The following is a 20,797-nucleotide window of genomic DNA, read 5'->3' on the forward strand; positions in this document are numbered from 1 at the left end:
TTTTTTTTTTTGTTGTTGTTGTTTAGGTGTCTGATTCCTTAAAACAGGACTAGAAGGCAGCACCAGTGGCAGTACTGTGGAATACTCTGTAAGCAGCTGGCAGGTCAGAAGCACCAGCCTCAGACCACCAGGTGATACTATGGGGCCTCCAGTTCAAGCTCACTACTAGGAGCTTGTGTGTGGAAGGAGTATGGAGAGAGCAAGTCTAGTTCAGTGTAGAATTTCAATATTAAGTTTATCATGGCATTTCAGGTTGATTGAAGAATCAGCATTCTCCTTACTGTATCTTGGGATGCCATTAAAAGTAATTCTCTCATAGTAATAGCACTAAAATCATATAATATTAAAAAATATAAAAAATTTAAAAATCCATGCTTATGACATCTGCACGTTGCAGGTACAAAAACCTAGTGATTCCACTGAATCAATAGATTCTGTCATAAAAATCCAGCAATTAATTACCATGCTAATAAGTATTTTAGAGATATGTTATAGTATTAGTAATTCAAACAAAGCAAAAAGACAACAGTATTTTACTTCTAGATGTGGGGTTTCAGCTCTTTCCTTAGATAATTCCCTGAATATTAAACTGTGATACACAAAGTGCCAAGAACTAGAACTGTGGGGCACTGTGCTACACTGCAACAAAGAATGCAGCTTGAAACTCCCCTTCATCTATCATTGAGTCTGTGGCTAAGAACATATACCATGTATGCAAACCAAGGGGTCAAAGGTCAGCTTAGCTTCTTACCGAGACATCAGTCCTGGCCTGGAGGTGGCCCAGCTCTGTATCCCAAAACTTAGGGCTGAAATCTTTTCTAAGATAACAATTCCACCCCCAAACCAATTTTTTCTATAACTAGTCCCCTTACCCTCAAATTTTAGCTTCAGTGTCTCATTACTGTAGGTGCAACTGGCCTTAAGCCACTAGCTGAAATTCTAAAAGTGTAACTGTCTTTGACCTAAAGCCTCATGGCACTCGAATGCTAAAAGCAGAAACCTATTAGGAGAGCCTGTGCCAGAGAATGTACTGAGCTATTCCTTTAAGAGCACAGCAGGAGAGAGGGAATACCAAGGAATAACACCTAATCGCAATGCCACAACATGGACAGCTTTAACTTTCAATGCTTCTGATGGAACCAAAGTTGTGTTCATACCAGTCACAGGATACTCACTTGGGCTTCATCAACATTTTAAATGCTATTCAATATGCTAGATAGTTCTTAGCTTCAGCCATATGTTTTATATTATAATATTAGTAATTCAAACAAAGCAATTTCTGTCCTATGATTCTGAAAATAAACAAAACAGTATGCTTATACAGGTGTGACAGAGACTCTACTTTCCCTGCAACATCCAATCTGCTGGTAAAAAGATGGTAGTAAGAGGCATTGCAGACACTAGTTACAAACCACATCAATGATCAGCACAGCAAGAGGTATCCAAGGTTGCAACAGTGCCACTTTTATCTGGAAGATAACCAACAGCAACCTAATTGGACTTAAGGCCCATTCAAAAGGAAAGAATTCATACCTATTACTATAACCTAATCAACTACCCATGGATAGTGAGGCACTGGACCCTAAACTAGTGTAATTCCCAATACCAAATATCCACAGATAAGTGTAACACTTGTTGATCATCAAAGAAACTTGTTTTTGTACAGATTGGGAGCATCATAGAAATTCACACCTGGTCAAAATTCAAAGACCTACGAAATGTGGGGTGTCCATCTCCAGTTGATACATTGCAACACAACCCCTACACCCAAGGTTCAGGAAACATCATAGAAGATGTTCTGGGAATAACATGGAAGAAAGACTATACATATACAAGTCAGAGGACCAGGATATCTACTGAGAAATAGAGTTTTCTATATATGACACAGAGTTGCACCCATGAAATCTTAACAATTAGGTGGCTACCTAAGGAAGACTTGTACAATAACCTAAGTTAGCTGATATCCCAAGGTAGAGGGGAGAAATCTCACAAGGTCTACCCATAGATAAAAAGCTATAAAGGCAGTTAATGGCTGTTCAGTGGGAGAGAGTTGATCTTTTCCAGGGATGAGTTCAATGATAGGCTATCTAATCCCAAGTGGTCATTCCTAAACACACATACATATAAGCAACACTAAATAGATTCAGCAGGTTGTATTTATATGTAAGCGTTTATTTCTCTCTGTACCTCTCTCTGTTTCTCTATGTGTGTATGTGTATGTGACAGACAGAAAGACAGACCAGCCAACTGACAGAGAATCAAAAAGGCAAAGTTGAAGAGTAGTTGGAAGGGGAAAGAATATGATGCAAATACATGACCGTGCATAAATATCTCAAGAAATAGAAATAACATAAGTTAAAAAAACAAGAGGGACACAGTAACTGTAACATGAGTCAGATAACTGCCTGCCTGCTAGGTTACTTTGAGGGAACTCTTAGCTGAACTTACTTATCAGTGGAGCATTTAGAATAGCAGACCTGGTCTCATAAGGTCACGATGAGGAATGCTGGAGTTCATTTGGAAGTGTTAGAGGAGGGATGGTGTATAGAAGGATCTGCTCCTGTGCATAGTAGCATGTTTTTTTAAAATGTTAGAAATGCCTTCAATGGAGGATGTCTATGACACTCTAGATCACAAAAGAAATGCTCAAGACAGTATTTTACTTGAAAAGAGGCTTAATGGGACAGACAGCTGAGAATCCCAGTAACAGCTGTCTCAGTAACAGAGAAGATAATCTCCCACTAGTGGTCTCTAGCAGAGGAGCCAGGCAAAAGACTATCAGGAAGAATTATTTCCTCAGGATGGATTATTTCCAATGCAGTAAGAGCATTTTTCTTTCAAACAATGCATATTTTACAAAGAAAATTATGAATGTTAAACAAGATCATTGTAAAGCTAGTACTGAAACAAGTCAAGGTTCCACACAATGCCCACAGTACAAAATAATTTACTATTTACACCAATGTCCACTGATATATAAAGCTTATTGGACTGTATGATGAAAAGTACCTAAATGTTATTACCTTGTATTTTAGTTACTGAGGTTATCTGGTTAGTAATCCCAACACTGATGACTGTCAGATGCAAGAAACAAGTGCCTATACCCAGTGTCCCTAGCCTTCACTCTACGTATCTTACCACTCACACTTAATCAAATCAGGGGAGAGCAGCAGGCAAAACCTGTTTACTCTGTAGTTCATCTGTCTAGACTGCACACATGTACCTTGAAGGCATTTTGTGTCCCTTTGGTTTGCCTCCCAGAACTTCCTTCTATACTGATGGTAGACTATGTCCTCTCTTATGTGTCTACATACCCTGTACTCACCTCAATAACACTAACCATGCTTTGTTCTCACCTGCATTCACTCAGCTGGATTCTGTCTAGCACCTGGACTTGAGTCACCAGATGAGAAGCAGCTCTTAGGCTGGCCTGTTGGTAGCCCTACCACTAAGCACACGAAGTCTGCCTCCCCACGATAAATGCAGGGTCCTGTATAAGCTGATTGTGTGAGCCTAATAAAATGGCACCTCAAATCTCATGGACAACCTATGCCATCCTGAAGGGAAGGACACATTCAGCAAAGTGGTATGGGGAAGGGGAAAGCAGACTCAAGGAGCCATAGTTACTAGACTGAGATGTACAAGTTCTGGGGAAGGAGCCACAGCTAGGCTCAGGGGCCAGTACTCAAGGATCTGTTCTCCATAGAGTGCTGTGTAAACAACTCTCACAATCTGTTTGCAAGGAACACCTTAACTTACCCCACTATCCTGGAGTGTCTGGTAAAGGTAGATCTTTTCACACTCAACAATGTATTGACTTAGGTCACACATGGCTACCTTGGGCTCAGTCTCTGTCTTAATTAGGGTTCTATTGCTGGGACAAAAACCAGCATGACTAAAAAGCAAGTTGGGGAGGAGTTTATTCTGCTGACACTTCCAGATTACAGTCCATCGCTGGAGGAAGTCAGGACAGAAACTCAAGCACAACTGGAATCTGGAGGCAAAGCTGATACAGAGGCCATGGAGAGGTGCTGTTGGCTGACCTGCTTTACATGGCTTGATCAGCCTCCTTTGTTCTAGAACTCAAGACCACCACCCCAGGGATGGCACCACCCACAATGAACTGGCCCATGCCCCATTGATCACTAATTAAGAAAATGTCTTATGAGTTGGATCTCATGGGGGCATTTCTTCAACTGAAGCTACTTCCTCTCTGATAACTCTAGTTTGTGTCAAATAGATACACAACCAAGCAATACAGTTCCCAATAAGTTGCCCTTATCTGTCCATGGCAGGTGGCAAAGCTTGCCCCTTGCTGTTGTTACTGGGAGAATGCATGGCCATTGACATAAAGGACATACTCCATAAATAAAGTTAAGTAACTTTTCAACAGAATACTTATTTTGGGATCCCACTTTTGGTGACTATGAAAGAGTCTTGCATCTCAGGGCTTGAAAGGGTCAAATAAAATGATCATTAAAAGTGAGGTAATATTCAGATAAAGCCTGGCCTAATGTGAGGAGAGGATGGTACTGGCCACAATATGCTCGTGAAGATTTTCACATACCCACTGGGGTATTCTGCTACTTGACATCTCTACAGCCATTAAGAAAAGTTTTTTGGCTGGGCAGTAGTGGCACACACCTTTAATCCCAGCACTTGGGAGGCAGAGGCAGGTGGATTTCTGAGTTCGAGGCCAGCCTGGTCTACAGAGTGAGTTCCAGGACAGCCAGGGCTATATAGAAAAACCCTGTCTCGAAAAACCAAAAAAAAAAAAAAAAAAAAAAAAAAAAAAAAGGAAAGTTTTTTGTTTTTTTTTCCCCAAAATATCTGCAGCTTTCTAATATAATGGTTATATATGTTTTAAGTTATATTTTCAGAGCAGGGCAGGGTTAGAGACACATTCAGTTTTGAATATTGGAGGGTAAGACACTATAGATGTTTATTTAGCTGTAGTCAGGAGCTGATGCAGAGGCCATGGAGGAATGCTGTTGACTGGGTTTACTTTTCAGGGCTTGCTCAGTCTGCTTTCTTATAGAACCCAGGGCCACCAGCCCAGGGATGGCATCACTAACAATGGGCTGGGTCTATTAATTTAAAAAAATAACTTTTTTTTTGATCAGCCTCCTTTGTTCTAGAACTCCAGACCTTACAACTGGATTTTATTGATTTCCTCAACTGAAGGTTTCTCCTTTCAGATGACTCTGGCCTGTGTCAAATTTACATAAAACTAGCCAGCACAGTCTCTCAGAGGTGAGGCTCGAAAATTAACATTTTGTAGACAAAACACAGGGGGAAAAAAAGCAAGACCAAAGGCATTCACTATGGTGAGGATGAAGGGTACTTACTATGGATGTGGTCTTATATTCTTTCTTCCCTATTAGTTTCCACCTGGAAATCCCTCCTTAAGCAAGCCTTAAGCAAAGATGAGGCAGGAACATAAAACATGAGTTGTCGCCATTTAACTACTACATAGAGGCCCATTGATCAGTGTGAAGATCTGATGGTCATCCTGTGCTCTCAGCATACTCTGACCATGCACAAGTAAGGGCACTATGACTTTCCTGTCCCAACCTAGGCACAGAGCAATGAAAAGAAGGCAGAAGGCCCAATGTTCAGGAACTACATTCCAACTCCATATAGAAGGCTGAGGCTTAAGTCACAGCACTTCTCACTGACAACACTCATGGGTCTTTCTATTTTCTAGTATCTTCTATTTCTTTTTCCAGTGTTTTAAAGCTTTCATTGTAAACATTTATTCTAAGATATTTTTTGAACCATGACTTACTATTTTAAAAACCAATGTTTGTCATTACAATATAGGAAGGCCCTTGACTTTTTTTAACAGTAATTTTGTATACTACTATCCTGCTGAAAATGCCTTAGGAATTTGATGATTGTCTTTAAGGTCTCTTGTGTATAAATTTCTATTTGTAAGTAGGGATATTCTTAGTTTGTTTATTCTTTTCATTTCTTTCTCTTGTCTCAATGTTGTAGCTAAGAGCTCAAGGACTATATTAAAACAAACAAAAACCTAGAGACAGTGGACATGTGGACACCTTGTATCTTGATCCTCATTTTAGTAGATACGCTTTGCTTTTCCCCATTTAGCATAATGTTAGGTATATGTTTTTTTTTAAATAGTCTTTGTCCCTTAGGGCTATTTATCATGAAGGATGTTAGGTTTTGTAAAACAACCAATCAACCAACCAACCAACCAACCAACAAACAAACCTTTCTGCAACTACTGAGAGGAACACAAATTATCTCAAGTCCCCATCCCTGAAGTTCTGGAATGAAGACAACTTGATCATGGTGTATTTTATGTATTTTTTAATTCAGTTTCCAAATATTTACTGAGAATTCTTGCATGTATATATCCATCAGGAAGACTGTACAATAACTTTCCATTTTGGTTGTGTCATCTGTGGTAAGGTATTACTAAATTTGCAAAGAGAACTTGGTAGCATTCCATCTTTTTTTTTTAAACTTTGTAACTTCTTTCTCAACTTGAAACTACTTTAAAGTCTAATTCCTTCATTTTAGCAGATTTTAAAATATTTATATAACTGAAATTTTACTGAATCTTTTTAGCATTCTCCAAGAATACTATATTCATACCTAGCATACTAACTGTCTGACAAATTTCTCCTCCAATAAGAATAAGTCTCTTATTCTTATTGAAGCAAAGTTCAGAATTTTAAAAACATCAGATTCCAGATTGTCCCACTTCCTTTTACTTCCATAACTCGAGATACAGACTGAAACCAGCAAAAATTCCGTTTCTTAAAGAATTCTGAAGAATTGAGAAGAGGATGTCAGATCACCTAGAGCTATAGGAGGTTATAAGCCTCCCTACATGGGCGCTGGGAATTGAACTCACATTCTCTGAAAACAAGTGCTTCCAACTGTGGAACCATTTCTCCAGCTCCTCTTCTTTTTATTTATTTTTTTTTTAAGATTTATTTATTATTATATGAAAGTTCACTGTAGTTGTCTTTAGACACTCCAGAAGAGGGTGTCAGATTTCATTACAGATGTTTGTGTGCCACCATGTGGTTGCTGGAATTTGAACTCAGGACCTTCAGAAAGCAGTCAGTGTTCTTACCCACTGAGCCATCTCACCAGCCTACTCCAGCTCCCCTTCTACTTCTTTTAACTTTTATGTGAGAAGCTGTGAAACTCACAATTGTTATTCTGACTTAATCCAGTCTGTAGATAGTCTCACTTTGACTCTGTCTTATGTGGCTGACCAGCACTTGGCTTTTTCTAGTTGAAGCAGAACTCATATGCTCATTTGCAGGCAAGTCTGTGAACAGTGTGAAAGGCTACAGGGTCACCTGTTACAAAGAAACTTAGTACACAGCTATCTTTATCCAGAAACAAGTATATGTAAAAAACCAACATCTGTCTGAATCCACTGTATGACAGCAGGCAAACACTCAAGAAAGCAGAAGTTAGGATGTACAACTAGTATCCACATCCACATGCTAATACATGGCTACTGATTTAGTAGGAGACATATGCCAAGACTGCATAAGATGTAGGTAAGGACAGAGTGAAGAACATATGAAAACAAATATAGAGACTGGAACTGTGAAATCTCACTTGTCCCATTAACTATTATCAGGAGTAGCCTGGACAATCAAACACTTTTTCTTTTCACATGCCCTTAATTGGATCAGGGGTCTGGTAGCAATTTTAGCTCTTCCCTCATGAGCGTAAATGTTAATGTGGGGTATGCAGCCAAGTATACATGACAGGTAAATTGAAAAAGAGAATTTATTTTCAATCCCTGCCCTTTCTAGATTCAGGAATACACCTTCTAACACAGAGAGACATAGACAGATAAACACACACACACATACATACACCATGGTACCCTCACATAACACAAGCAAATAAAAAAAGAAAATTAGCCCATAGAAATTGGAGAGCTTCTGACCTCTAGAAAGTGAACTGCAAGTAGTAGCTATCATTGCTATAGAGGGATCACCAGTTTCTTATGACCCCAGCATTCACCTTCCGGTGGCCTTAAGAGTCTTTAATATGCAGCTTTATCATTACACATATTAGGATCTACAAGTTCCAAAATGCAGCCTAGGAATCTTGAGTCAAGCCTTTGTAGGGTCAGATTCATCACTGCGGTTTTCAGTGTGAGAATTTATGGCACACTTACTTTGGCAGTTTACCTAACTATATCATTCCTTACCTTGTGGAAGCAGTTTTCTTTCTTAAAGAACAAACATGATTAGAACGGGAGGGGTGGTTACAGCTTGTCTCTTGACAGTTTGCCATGGAGGGGTGGGGAGAGGCTGGAGAAGGTAGGTATACCTGTTCCTATCCTGTGCAGCCACCACGGGGAGATACACTGCTCAGAATGGCCAAGGCACTAGAGGAAAATTTTGAAAATGCTTTTAAAATTAAAGGGCCAAGTTTAGTCTCCCCATACATACAACTGTTCTTGAGTATACAAAACAAAATATGAGGAACTGTCCCACAAACATCCACTGTGTAGAAGAGAAAGAGAAAGCAGAAAGCTGTCCTTGAAAAATAATTATATTTTACTCAGAGGGAACTGTACAAAAACAAAACAAAACAACCAACCAAACAACAACAGCAACAAAAAGCCAATAATTTGGGAAGGAGCAGAAATGAAAGGTTCAAAATTAAAAGCCTCTGCTTTGTTTGGACCTGTGTAATATTTGCTGGGGTCTTCCCCACAGGCATGTCCCCTCCACAGCAGTCCTAGAGTATCTGGAGACATGCTAGCGAGAGTGAACCCCTCACATTCTTGTAAGTACCACACAACACACAGTACACCTTACCTTACCACATTCTACTATACAATCATTATGAAAAACATGGGGAGGCAGTTTCACTTACATGGTTAATGAAGAGACTCTTGCGCTTTTCTCTCACTGTGAAAACAAAACATGGGACAAAAATGTTATATGCTTGCATATCAATCCCTGCAGGTGGCAGAGAAATGAGCCTCTTTGCTATGCTCCTATTATCCTACCAACCGAGGTTTCCAGTTACTTACTCATTTACCAAACTGAAGTGTAAAGAAGCTGCACAAATGGCAGCTGTAAACGTGATCAACAGAGGTCAATACACAGTCACTTAAATAAAACCATAATAACTGTATCTGAAGTCAACTGAAGACAGACTTTCATGACCTGAATGAAGTATTGGTATATCTTATGAAAATTATATTTATCCAATACTTTAAGAGAATTAAGAGAATTATTTACCTAGAACCCAAATGGATTTTTATAGATCAATATTATATGAATGCATTATTAGTAAGAACATTGATATCCCTAATAGCAGACCAAGTGATGTAGAACAAAATTGCTCTGTAGTGGAAGACACTTGGTTCCTCTGGCTAGTACTGTGAACAGGCCTGAGCTTCTTTCTGTTTTAGGAGGCTCCAGGGGAGCATTTGCAGTTTCTTCACTCAGGGAGACAGATGAGCCTCCCATACTGAATGCTGTTTTGTCCAGTTTTGTTCCTGCATGTTTTGAACTGTACTGTATGCCATTAGCCTCAGTTTTTATCAGAACAGGCAACCTTCAGCCTCAGCAAAAGGCTGTCAGAGAACACAAAGAAACTTGTGATAAACTACTGTCACCATATGTTGTGTTGTTCTTCCTAAAGACTAACTTTTATGGGCATATACCAGTACATCAGCTAACCAAGTAGTTCCTTGTAGAGAATATGAAGGACAGGCTTCTGCAAGGAGAAGGTACTAACTCAACAAAGTACAAATTCAGCTTTTCGGCTGAGCAAGCATTTATCCTGTGGTTTGGACTCACAAAGCCCTCTAGCCAATAAGTTGGAAGCCTTGGAGTTTTCTACACTTAACAGTTGTTCTAGATTCATAAGGACACATCTCTTGGTGCCTCCAATGTAGCTGAGCCAAAGTCCTGGCCCTGCAAGTGAAGGGACCTTGTCCTTAAGCACTTAAAAATGAAAACTGAAAGAAAGAAATTAAAGATACCAGGAGAGAGAAAGACCTCCCATGGTCATGGATTGGTAAGGTTCAATACTATGAAAATGGTCATCCTACTAAATGCAATTTACATATCCAACACAATCTCCTTCAAAATTCCAGTGCAGGGTCAGGCCTTTAATTACAACACTCCAGCATCAAAAGCGTGTAGATCTTTCAAGTTATATGTCAGCCAGAGCTATGTTTTAAAACCTTACCTCAAAACAAACAAAAAAACCCACCCAATGCAATTCTTCACAGAAATTTTAAAAAGCAACCTTAAAGTTAATACAGAAATACAAAAGAATACAGAAACTCAAAATAGCCAAAAGATTCCTGAACAATGAAAATGCCAGATCACCATCCCAGATTTCAAGTTATTCTACAAAGCTATAGTAATAAAACCAGCAACTGGCATAAAAACAATCAATATAACTGAAGTCCATACTTACATAGCCACCTGATTTTTGATAAAGTCCAAAACTATACATTGGAGAAAAGACAGCATCTTCAACAAATAGTGTGCTGGTAAAACTGTTTAGCTATCTGTGGAATAAAACTAGGTCAACATTTCAGATCTCGCATAGGATTCAACTTCAAATAGATCAAGGACCTGAACATAAGACCTGATAATACCCTGAATCTGTGAGAGGAGAAAATAGGGAATATACTTTAACTTACATGACTAAGAAAAGATATTCTAAACAGTATTCTGGTAATACTGGCTTCAAGACCTGCAACCACTAAATAAGACCTCATAAAACTGACAAGCTTCTGTACTGAAGAGAAGAGGCAGTCTACGGAATGGGAAAAAAATACCAGCTATACTTCTAACAGAGGGTTAATCTACAATATACAAACAACTCAAAAAACTAAATGTCAAGAAACCAATCCAATTAAAAAGTGGGGCATGTAATTAATCAGAATTCTCCAAAGATAAAATACTAATCGCTGAGAAATATTTTTTAAAATGTTCAATACCCATAGCCATCAAGGAAATGTAAATTAAAATTTATTTGAAGTTGCACTTTACCCTGATCCGAAAGGCTAAGACTAAAAGAATAAGTGTTGATCTGGATATGGGAAAAGGCATATTCACTGATGGTGGAAACACAAATTAGTACAACCACTATAGAAATTAGTGTGGAGGCTCCTCAAAAAGCTAAAGATAGACCTACCACATGAGCTAGCTATACACTTTGTCTCTCTCCAAAGGACTATATCCTACTGTCCAGAGACCAAATCATCCATATTCACTGAAGCTTTAATCACAATAGCCAGAAAATAGAAACAATCCAGATGTCTATCATCCAATGAAGCGTTATATTTTTACAATGGAAAAATCATTCAGCTAATAAAAAAACAGAAATTCAAATTTTCCTGGTAAACAGATAGATCTGGAGTCATTCTTGACAGAGGTAACCCAGAAAGTCAAACAGTGCATATTCTCTCTAATATGCAGATTCTAGTTTTGAGTTTTTACATATGCATGTTTAATAAATTGAAGTGCCCACAGAGGTCTAGAAATTAATAAAGGGTCATAGGAGTAGAGGATGCTTTAAGAGAAAGGAGATAGAACACAGGTGGTATGAAGAGTGAAGAGGAAATAGAAAATAATGGGGCAAGGATTAAATGGGGTAGAAGAGGGATGAGGGATGAGGGAGGCTTCATAAAGAAGTGACATGGAAACCTACTACTGTAGAAGCTTTCTAAAATAAATGTACTATATTAAAAAGTTTAAATGGAGTCATCCAACAAGGAAGGATGAGGGAAATGACACCTCAACAATACAGACAATCAGGTACCTCACGTTAGCAAATAAACCCCGAATATCAGAATGGGTTATCTCTTTTTGAGTCGTTTGCCAGTGAGATTCCACAGACCCCTAAACACTAACTAAACTTTGTGAGTTCAAACTCACTTTGTGAATTCAAAACCAACCTGTTCTACATAGACATAGGACAGCGTGCACATATGCGTCCACACATGCATACACACACACACACACACACACACACACACAGACATCAAAATATAACTGTTGAGCCCTAGCTTGGAATGGATACCAAACCTGCACTTTGTTGAGCTCATAAGTTGACCAGAGGTCAAGAACACAATGGCCAGAACACAAAGTGTGCTGTAAGAGGATGTTAGCTCACACTTCCTAGCCCTGGGCAAGGCATCCTGGTGAGGTCATTTCCACAAGGATGAAGGAAGGGAGCTTGGACTGTAGGCAGATCTTCATTTATTTCTAGATCCAGATCCTGAGGACTGAGGACTGGGATATTCTGTACATTCAAGAGGAAATACAAATGAGCAAGGAGGAGACAACAGGGACAGAAAGGTCAATTTCACAGTTGTGTACACTCAGATGAGGAAACTACAAGACAGAAAATAGGGAAGCAAGACACTGCAAAAATCTATCAATCAACTTGTTTCCATAGGGAATGCCTAGGGCCAGAGGATTTCTTCAGAAACACATAAAAGTCAACCAACTATAACCTGAAATGATTTCTCATTATAAAAGATAAATTTATGTCAAATTGGAAAATGCAAAGCACTATGAGGAAAAAATTTAAAAAGAGTATAAATAAAAATTAAAGCTTTGGAAATAACACAAAAAGAAAACATACTATAGCTTTTTGTGTATTTTGGTGTATATTTTTTAAGTCTCTTTCCTGTGTGTATTTACAGAAATGTATACTTTTGAAAATGGGTGTTTTTCTTCATGAATGCACTGACATATAAACATATCAATACAAACACGACAACTGTTGTACTGGTATCAGCATTTTCACTGACTATATTTTCATTTTTTAAAATATAAATGTATTTTGTCATAGGGATTATACTTTTCCTACTTGATTCCATTTTTAGGAAATTTTCTCCACTATTTCACTTTTTTCAAAAAGGGTTTCATTTTGCAGACCAGGCTGACCAGGAATCATAGTCCTCCTTACACAGCCTCTTGAGTTCAGGAATAAAAGGCATGAATCACCATGTCCAATTTCTCTATTGCTTTCATAGGCTCACATGTATATTTGTCCTGCATTAGGATGTCCATGATTTCATGCAATACACTGAAATAACTGAGCTACCATTCTGTACATGATGGAGGTGAGGCAGTATTTTGATGACTTAAGGTGTTGGCTGGGTACATTACTACAAAGTACTTCTACCATCTTACAAACCTGACCTATTCCTGGTATGCTTCCAAGATGTTCAGAAGTAACTCTTAAATTTGAACAAGACCAATTAATCTGTAGGAAGAAAAACTAGAAGTAGAAAGATAGGCAGGAGCAATTGAGCAAAGAATTACCTTCCACTCTCAGCTGAAGTGCATCTCCTTTCCTCTTAAACCTTGTGTGCTAGTGTAAAGTACTATGGGTAGCATAACTCTGAAACCAAGACCAGTAGAGAGGATGGCACAGCCCTAGCCAAAGGAAGAAACTCAGTGTAAAAAAGTTGCTGGGCTTCAGTTATTTAGACTAGTGCTATTTAGGGCACTGTGCTTGGAGTTTTCTGGCAGACTGTGCATCCTTCCCATCTTTCTTGTAGTCTCAGAAACAGTTACCAACTTAACTTGAGAGATGAAAAACCTATTCAGGGACTGGAAAGATAGTTAATTACTGTTCTTCCAGAGGACCTCTGTCAGGTTTAAGCACTTACATAGGGCAGCATCATACAACTTCCTACAACTCCGGCTCAGGAGGATTTAATGCCTCTGAACCCCACCTCCAGCATATCTGCCATGTGTACACACAAGACATAGACATACCCACACACTTTTAGATGTATGCATGCAAAAATAAATTAGAAAAAAACCATACTTACAAAGAGCAGATAAATAACTGGTTATGGTTCTGAGCTTCTAGTCTCTGTGGACCTCAGAATCTCCTCCCAAGATTTGTAGCTGTTCTGTTTGGTTTCATTTGTTTCCCAAGTGCTGAGAATAAAGGCCTGCATCACTACGTGTGGCTTCTAGCTGTTCTTACACGATGTCTGTTACATATTTTTATTTCTGCAGCCTCCTAGATGTCATGTGTCAGGTAATCAAATACATATTTAATTAAAGATAGGCCACTAAGCTATGGAACACACTGAGAGGGTTGTTTGGTATTGACAGAGGAGGGAGATGAAGATGTTCAGAGATAAAAAATAACTAGATATAACTTCTGACCAACAGACCACAGCACAAAGCTGTCTATCAACAGTAGAATGAGACTATGATGGCAATGGGAGAGAACCCAATCCCATTGGGCAAATCACCACCATCATTTTCTGTTCTGTGTCTGTATTTCCTGATGAAGTCCCCTACCCACTGCATCTGGGGGCACCATTAGGCTATGGTAAAAGCGAAGAAAAACTCACTTTAGTTCTAAATGACTGCATTGGAGTTTGTACTATGCAAACAATTTTGTCCAGAATGAAAGGCCCAATGCTCAAAGAAAGGCAATGTTCAAGAAAAGACCAAACCCCTACACCTGAAGAAAATATCCCTCACAGACCTGGCCTGGCCAAGAGACTGTATTCCCCATTCTCCATCACATACACAGCCCTTACCTCCCACAGCTCAAGGAATAATTGCAGTGAAAGAGGTGGGCAGAATGAGAAGAATTCAGAATGGGAAGAAAGAACTGTACATTTACCACCTGCGCAAGAAATACCTATGTCTTCCTGCCTCTGCTTTGACCCTTTAATACAGTTTCTCAAGTTGTGGTGACCTCCAATCATAAAACTGTTTTCATTGCTACTCTGAAACTGTGATTTTGCTACTGTTATGAATTGTAATGTGAAAATCTAATATGTAAGACACCTACTATGTGACCTCTATAAAAAGGTTGGTTGACCCTCAAAGGGGTCATACCCCACAGGTTGAAAAACCACTGCTTATGAAAGGGCTTTATCCCCTTATAATAAAGGTAGAGGTTGAGGGAAAAAGTGAATTGCCACATAGACCCATCTCACAGTGGTTCAGCTAGTGAGGATGAAGTAGTAAGACTCCTGGCCTTCATCCTTTTGTTCCTCTGTTTTATCAACTTTCTATACCTGGTAGCAGCATACTTCAAAAGAGCAAACTGAAGAAAACAATCTCTCTTCTTAAGCAAAAGGTAACATAGATAAAGAGATAGTCTTTATTTGTAACAGTTTAGACAGTTTTTGAGCTGGTGACATATACCTGCAATCTTAGTACCGAGACTGAGGCAGGAGAAATGCTGAGTTCCATCCAGGCCAGTATACAAAACAAGACACTGTTTCAAAAAGTTAATTCTGAATAATAAGATTCAATGTTAAATAAAGTAAGTCATCATAGAAAGATGTATGATCTCTTGACATATGGGATTTCAAAGAGCTGTTCATAGAAGTACAGCATAAAGCAATAGTTACAGGCCTGGGAACATGGGACATAGAGGCTGATTAGAGGTAAAAGGCATAGTTGGCTAGGAATTCAAGTTTCATGTTCAGCTACACAAACAGGTGAATATGGTCAGTTATAATGTACTACATAATTAAAAAGAGCCAGAAGAGAGGAATACCATTGTTCATAGGCCAAAAAAAAAAAGCAGACAGGTAAGATGGTGTCTAGCAATCTACAGTTCCAAAGCTCACCTGCACATAGCACATAAAGTAAATATTTAAAAATGCCGAGGAATAAATAAATTAGAAAAAAATGTATTTTGTCACAGAATAACTCAAGGCTAGAAGAGTAAGGTCTTGAGCTCAGGTGTTTACAGAGATAAAATGGCTAGAGATCAGTGGCTTGAGGAGAGGCAGCCACTTGGAATAGAGGATGCATAATCTGCCAGGTCTGTGCGTAGGCTCTAAAGCAGCGCCTTCCTAATGTTGCAAAGTTCTTCATGTTGTGGTGACCCCAAACATAAAATTATTTCATTGCTATTTCATAACTGTAATTTTTCTACTATTATATATCATAATGTAAATATCTTATATGCTACCTGGGGTTGTGACTCACAGGTTGAGAATCATTGCTCTGGATGTATGAGGAGAACCTGAACTCAACAAAGGTTCCCATCAGGACCATATACTCTGAGTCCCTAAGAAACCCCATCAGAGAGGTGTGCTCCAAGGGAGAAGTCCAGGAGAAGATGATGTGGAATTAAACAGGTAAACACAGACACTGCAACCTGGCAGCATGTGGCGCAATTGTTCTAACTGGCCATGCATGCATAGAAGAGCAATGGTAGCTTTAAGTTTTCTGTACCAAGTTATTCAAAGTTGTTTCATAAAATAACCAATTCTCTCAACTACTTCACTCGAAAATAAGTCATTAAAGTTGCCAAGATTGTTATGTGTATTAAAAAAAAAAACACTTTTTAAAATCAGTGATAAAATGACTATTCATTAAAGAGAATTGTTTTCAGCAAATGGCTCTGCCTGAAGAATGGTAGTTATGGCAGTGAGGGCCACAGGATTGAAATGTCCCCCTGAATCCCAGGCCAGGGCAGCAATCTGAATGGAAAGAGCAGAGAAGAACACTTTCTGGAAGAGATTACTCTGCTTTTTGTTTGTAATATGAAACTCAGTTATGTCTACATGGAGAGCAGAAAGCCCTCATAGTTAGAAACTAAAGCAATACACAAAAATCTGAAGTTCTAGTAAAAAGGAAGAAAGATGGATTCTAGCAAAATGAATGGCCATCGCCTATTTGTGGAAGAATCCTTCCTCTTGTTAGGTTACTTCCTTTTACCGGGACAATCATAGTGTGTCACTTACCCAGAGGCTTTGACAATCACAGGAGATTTATAGGGAAGACATCCTAGCTCAACAGAAGAACCCTATCTACCACCAGGCTTGACACTAGTTTCTCACCTTACTGTTCTCAAGTATTTGGGAAAAATCAGTTTTGATTCTCATTTTAATCACCCTATCCTATCCTATCTTCTTTTGCTTGTAATATGCTATATCTCTCAGCAGCTTTTTATTTGTCAAAGAGAAAAATTTTGGGTTGACTTTTTTTTTTTTTTTAACCTAATAGATTGAAAGCATCCTTTACCAGTATTTGGTGCTTACTGATTTTTCTTTTCTTACTCTTAGGGACTTTTTTCAAGTACTCAGCTTGACAATCATTCATGTTATGTCAAAGCTGACACCCACCCACTACTGAGGTATTCTCCATTCTTATACATAAACTATTGTTTTAAATATGTAATCTCTGTAGGACCTAAACTGAATTAGAAACATCAATCTGTCCAGAGTCAAGGGTAGAATCAGCAGGTTTTCCCCTTCGCCAGGGACACCCTGGTCACTTTGCCATTATACCCTACTTCTCTACTGGTGTCCTGGAAGATTTATAAAAACTTAGTTTGTATTATCTTTCCTCTCCTTTGAAACTAATGGTCAGAGAACAGTGAGGTAAGCCATGGGACTAAGAAGAGATATGCCCACACCATAGGAAAAAATACACGCACCCAGGACAGACTGCAGACTGCAAGGATTCTAACATCTTTAGAATGAGCCAGTTACCTAAAGTTAGGCAAAAGAAAAAAAAAGGAGGAGGAGGAGGAGGAAGAAGAGGAGGAAGAAGAGGGGGGAGAGGAGGAAGAAGAGGAAGAAGAGGAAGAGGAGGAAGAAGAAGAGGAAGAAGAGGAGGAGGAAAGAAATGAAACGAAAGGATATGCATCTCATGTGCAGGTTCAACTGAGCTAATGAGTGACAGGACAGAGAGAGTTACTTGACTTTCACTTAAGGTTTAGATTGTTGTTTTGTTTTACTTACAGTCAGACAAGTGAATACATCTGTGATCTTTCAGAACTTCGTAAGTGTCACTTCCTAAACTTTAGGACCTAAAGGGAAATTTCTGACTCAATTAACTTTCACTATAGAATACAACCAGAGCTAACCTAACTAATGGCAAAATGAAGACAGTTGCTTCAAATATAAAATTGTAAAAATGCAACTCATTACCACAGAATAAACAAAGGGCACCATTAAACACAGTACTTCATGGAACTCTATCATAAATGAAAAATCAAATCCTAGTAATGTTAGGTTAACTATTTGGGTTAACTATACTTTTAAAAGCAAATGAATTAGTAACCTACCATCTGTCTGAGATTTGCTGAGGAATATTGTGCTGGCCCGAGGATGGTCTGAAGGATTGAATTCCATGTTCAAATCTTTAAAGAAAGAAAGAGAAATTAAGTAAATAACAAGTTGATAATTAGGTAGAGTCATGATTAATTTTCAACTTCTCCATTTTAAACTGTTGGTATATTTGATGACTGTGGAAGCCAGTTTTTATGTTAGTAAATTCTTTTTGGTTCCATTAAGAACACTGCTATTGAAAACTCTAGGAAAAAACAAAACAAAACAAAACCCACCCATATCTGATATGCTCCACAGGGGAGCTATTGGCCCAAAACTACACTGTCTTTTGAAAAGTCTCCTCTGCACGGAGAGGCCCTGAAAAGGTAGGGAAGACTATTATACACAATTCTGTGTAAGTTCTATACCTATGTCAGGGGCATGTGCTCCTCAGAAGTGAGCAAATGAGGTCTGAGGTCATTTCAAGACACTGGCATGTTTATGCTAAAAGGTAGTGTTTTAAGTATATGTGTAACCATCCTGGTTTGAGACCTGCCTCTGATAGCCACACCTCTCTGCCCATCTCCTGCTATTCGCCACGCCTCCAACCGGGTTCTAGTTACATTCGAAAGCTCCACCTCCACAGAGTAACAAGGAAGTCGCTGATTGGACTATCACACGGACGTATTTGGGGGGGAGTGGTTTATGCCCCAGGTATTTTACCTGTTGAGGGACCAAAGGATTGGCATTAAATTCAAGATGGCTGAACAGTAAAGTCTGCTGTCTAATTTTTACCCTTCCACATGGGTAGGTATTTCTGTGGCCAGTCTCTCCTATCTCTTTCTATCTATTTCTAACTCCTATTACCAGAAGAACCCTTTCTTTAACGTTGGCGCAGGCAGCCAACATATATGGGTCATGTGGGATCTGCCCTGGGCCACAGCAGGTATTCATTCTATTCAGTCCAAATTTAAAAGAAAAACCAGACTAACACATAGCAATCTGAAGGGTTTGAGAGCACAGAGAGTCACATGCATGAAACTTTTAAGGGTGTATGAGAAGCATACACCCTTATTTTCAACATCTCTGGACAATCAAGCCATCCGGTAGCACGAGGCCCCTCAGATATGGCAGGGGCTACAAGTCCTTCTTCTAGTCCCTGTCTTCACATTCCCATGGGCATTTGGGTTGCAGCCCTAGCTTTATCTCTAAGGATCAAGGCCTTCTCTACTTAGCTCAATAACTTAGTATTCTATCAGAAAACATCCCAGTCTAAGTTATATAATAACAAAAGAATCGTCTAACTCCAAAGCTGGGGAAATGGGTACTCTAAGCAGGAGATTTAAGTTCAGGGAGAAAAGAGAATCTAAACATTGTGGGAAGCCTGAATTCAGCTCCACTTATAGTACCAGAGAGAAATTATTTGGGATTAAACTATTGCAACAAAATCTGCAAGAACCCAATCAACGCTAAATAAAACAGATAGTGCCTGTCTTTAGCGTTAAGAAGCAATGAACTAAAGATAAAAGGAGAGAAAAACAGGATAATCCTAAAGATGATGAAGACAACACTAAAAGCTTATTCACAAAGGTGCTGATATATTCTGGGCAAACATAAATGGGAGGCAAGTTCTTACACATGAACAGTTTTTAACTGCTTACCAAATTTGATTAAAGAAACAAAGTCTGAAGAGACAGATGTCTTTGTGGTTAAAGTACTTGCTTGGAAATCCAGAAGGCTACAGTTTGAATCATCAAAGCCCACCTAAAATGCTGAGTAGGTATGCTGACACACCTGTAATTTCAGTCTTAGGATGTGACAGTAAACACACAGTACACAGAATTATCTGGTTTCCTCTAAATAACACAAATGAACAATTTTTGCTTTTCTTAATGAGCACACTTTAAAAACATAATCTTAAACTTTATCTTCCCCAAAAGGCCTAGAGCCTGTACCTAAAGGTCAAGTTCACAGAACTCCCCAAACTTTACATTTTAAAGTGAGAATTCTAGAGGAACCCTTCCTCTGCTTCTGAGCAGAGCACACTGTCCTGCTAGTGAGGAAGCTAGCACTCTTCAATAGCTAGACATGTCAGGAAACATTTTCCTAAATTTTGGTACATGACTTTATTTTCTTGAGTCCTAATCCTAAGTAGTAGCCCCTAAATATAAAAAGCAACATATTAAAATTCAACACTGAGTGCAAACAACATGTTACTACGGCATAGATGAGTGTGAAGAAGTAGCAGCTGAGTGTTCACAATGTAAATAAAGGTAGTTGCTCTGTTCTCAGATGGCTTCCGTACCAACCCCTCAAAACCAAGCAAAATTCTAAAACAAACAAACAAACAAACAAACAAAACACAAGAAACAAAAAACAAAAACAAAAACAAAAGTGAACCCCAAAACAAAAACACTTCTAGTGTTGCTATTTAACACTTATTATAAGGAACAGGTAACTAAAACCTCAATTTACCCCAGCAGTTAAAAAAGATTAGTACTAACAGAGTGGTCAGGGGAGTCCTCAGGATCAAAACTAGGTGGCTTTGTAGGCATAATCTACCATATGGTCATTACCAGAAGGGACCACAGCTGTAAGCCAAAATTACTGTCTTGATCCTTGGTTCAGTTTTCCACAGTACAAAAAAACCTGACTTCACTTCTACCAACTAAGTCTCATTTAAGTGAATCTCATTTTCTTTCTCTGTGAAGTGGGCTAATCACACATGGCTGAGAAGATCAGAAGTTACTCTAA

General features: G+C 38.8%; 1 protein-coding gene across 5 annotated transcripts in view; it reads right to left on the reverse strand.

Annotated features, from left to right (window-relative positions):
• Positions 1 to 20,797, reverse strand: part of Ccny (cyclin Y) — a 134,333-nt gene that overhangs the window by 48,078 nt on the left and 65,458 nt on the right. For all 5 annotated transcript variants that reach the window (XM_031364943.1, XM_031364942.1, XM_031364944.1 and 2 more), the window contains 2 exons: positions 18,061 to 18,135; positions 8,887 to 8,921 (listed from right to left, as the gene is read on the reverse strand). In XM_031364943.1, the coding sequence (XP_031220803.1) occupies positions 8,887 to 8,921; positions 18,061 to 18,135 (110 nt within the window). The remainder of the gene's footprint in view (positions 1 to 8,886; positions 8,922 to 18,060; positions 18,136 to 20,797) is intronic.

The sequence above is a fragment of the Mastomys coucha genome, unplaced genomic scaffold, assembly GCF_008632895.1.
Source record: "Mastomys coucha isolate ucsf_1 unplaced genomic scaffold, UCSF_Mcou_1 pScaffold13, whole genome shotgun sequence".
Lineage (NCBI taxonomy): Eukaryota > Metazoa > Chordata > Mammalia > Rodentia > Muridae > Mastomys > Mastomys coucha.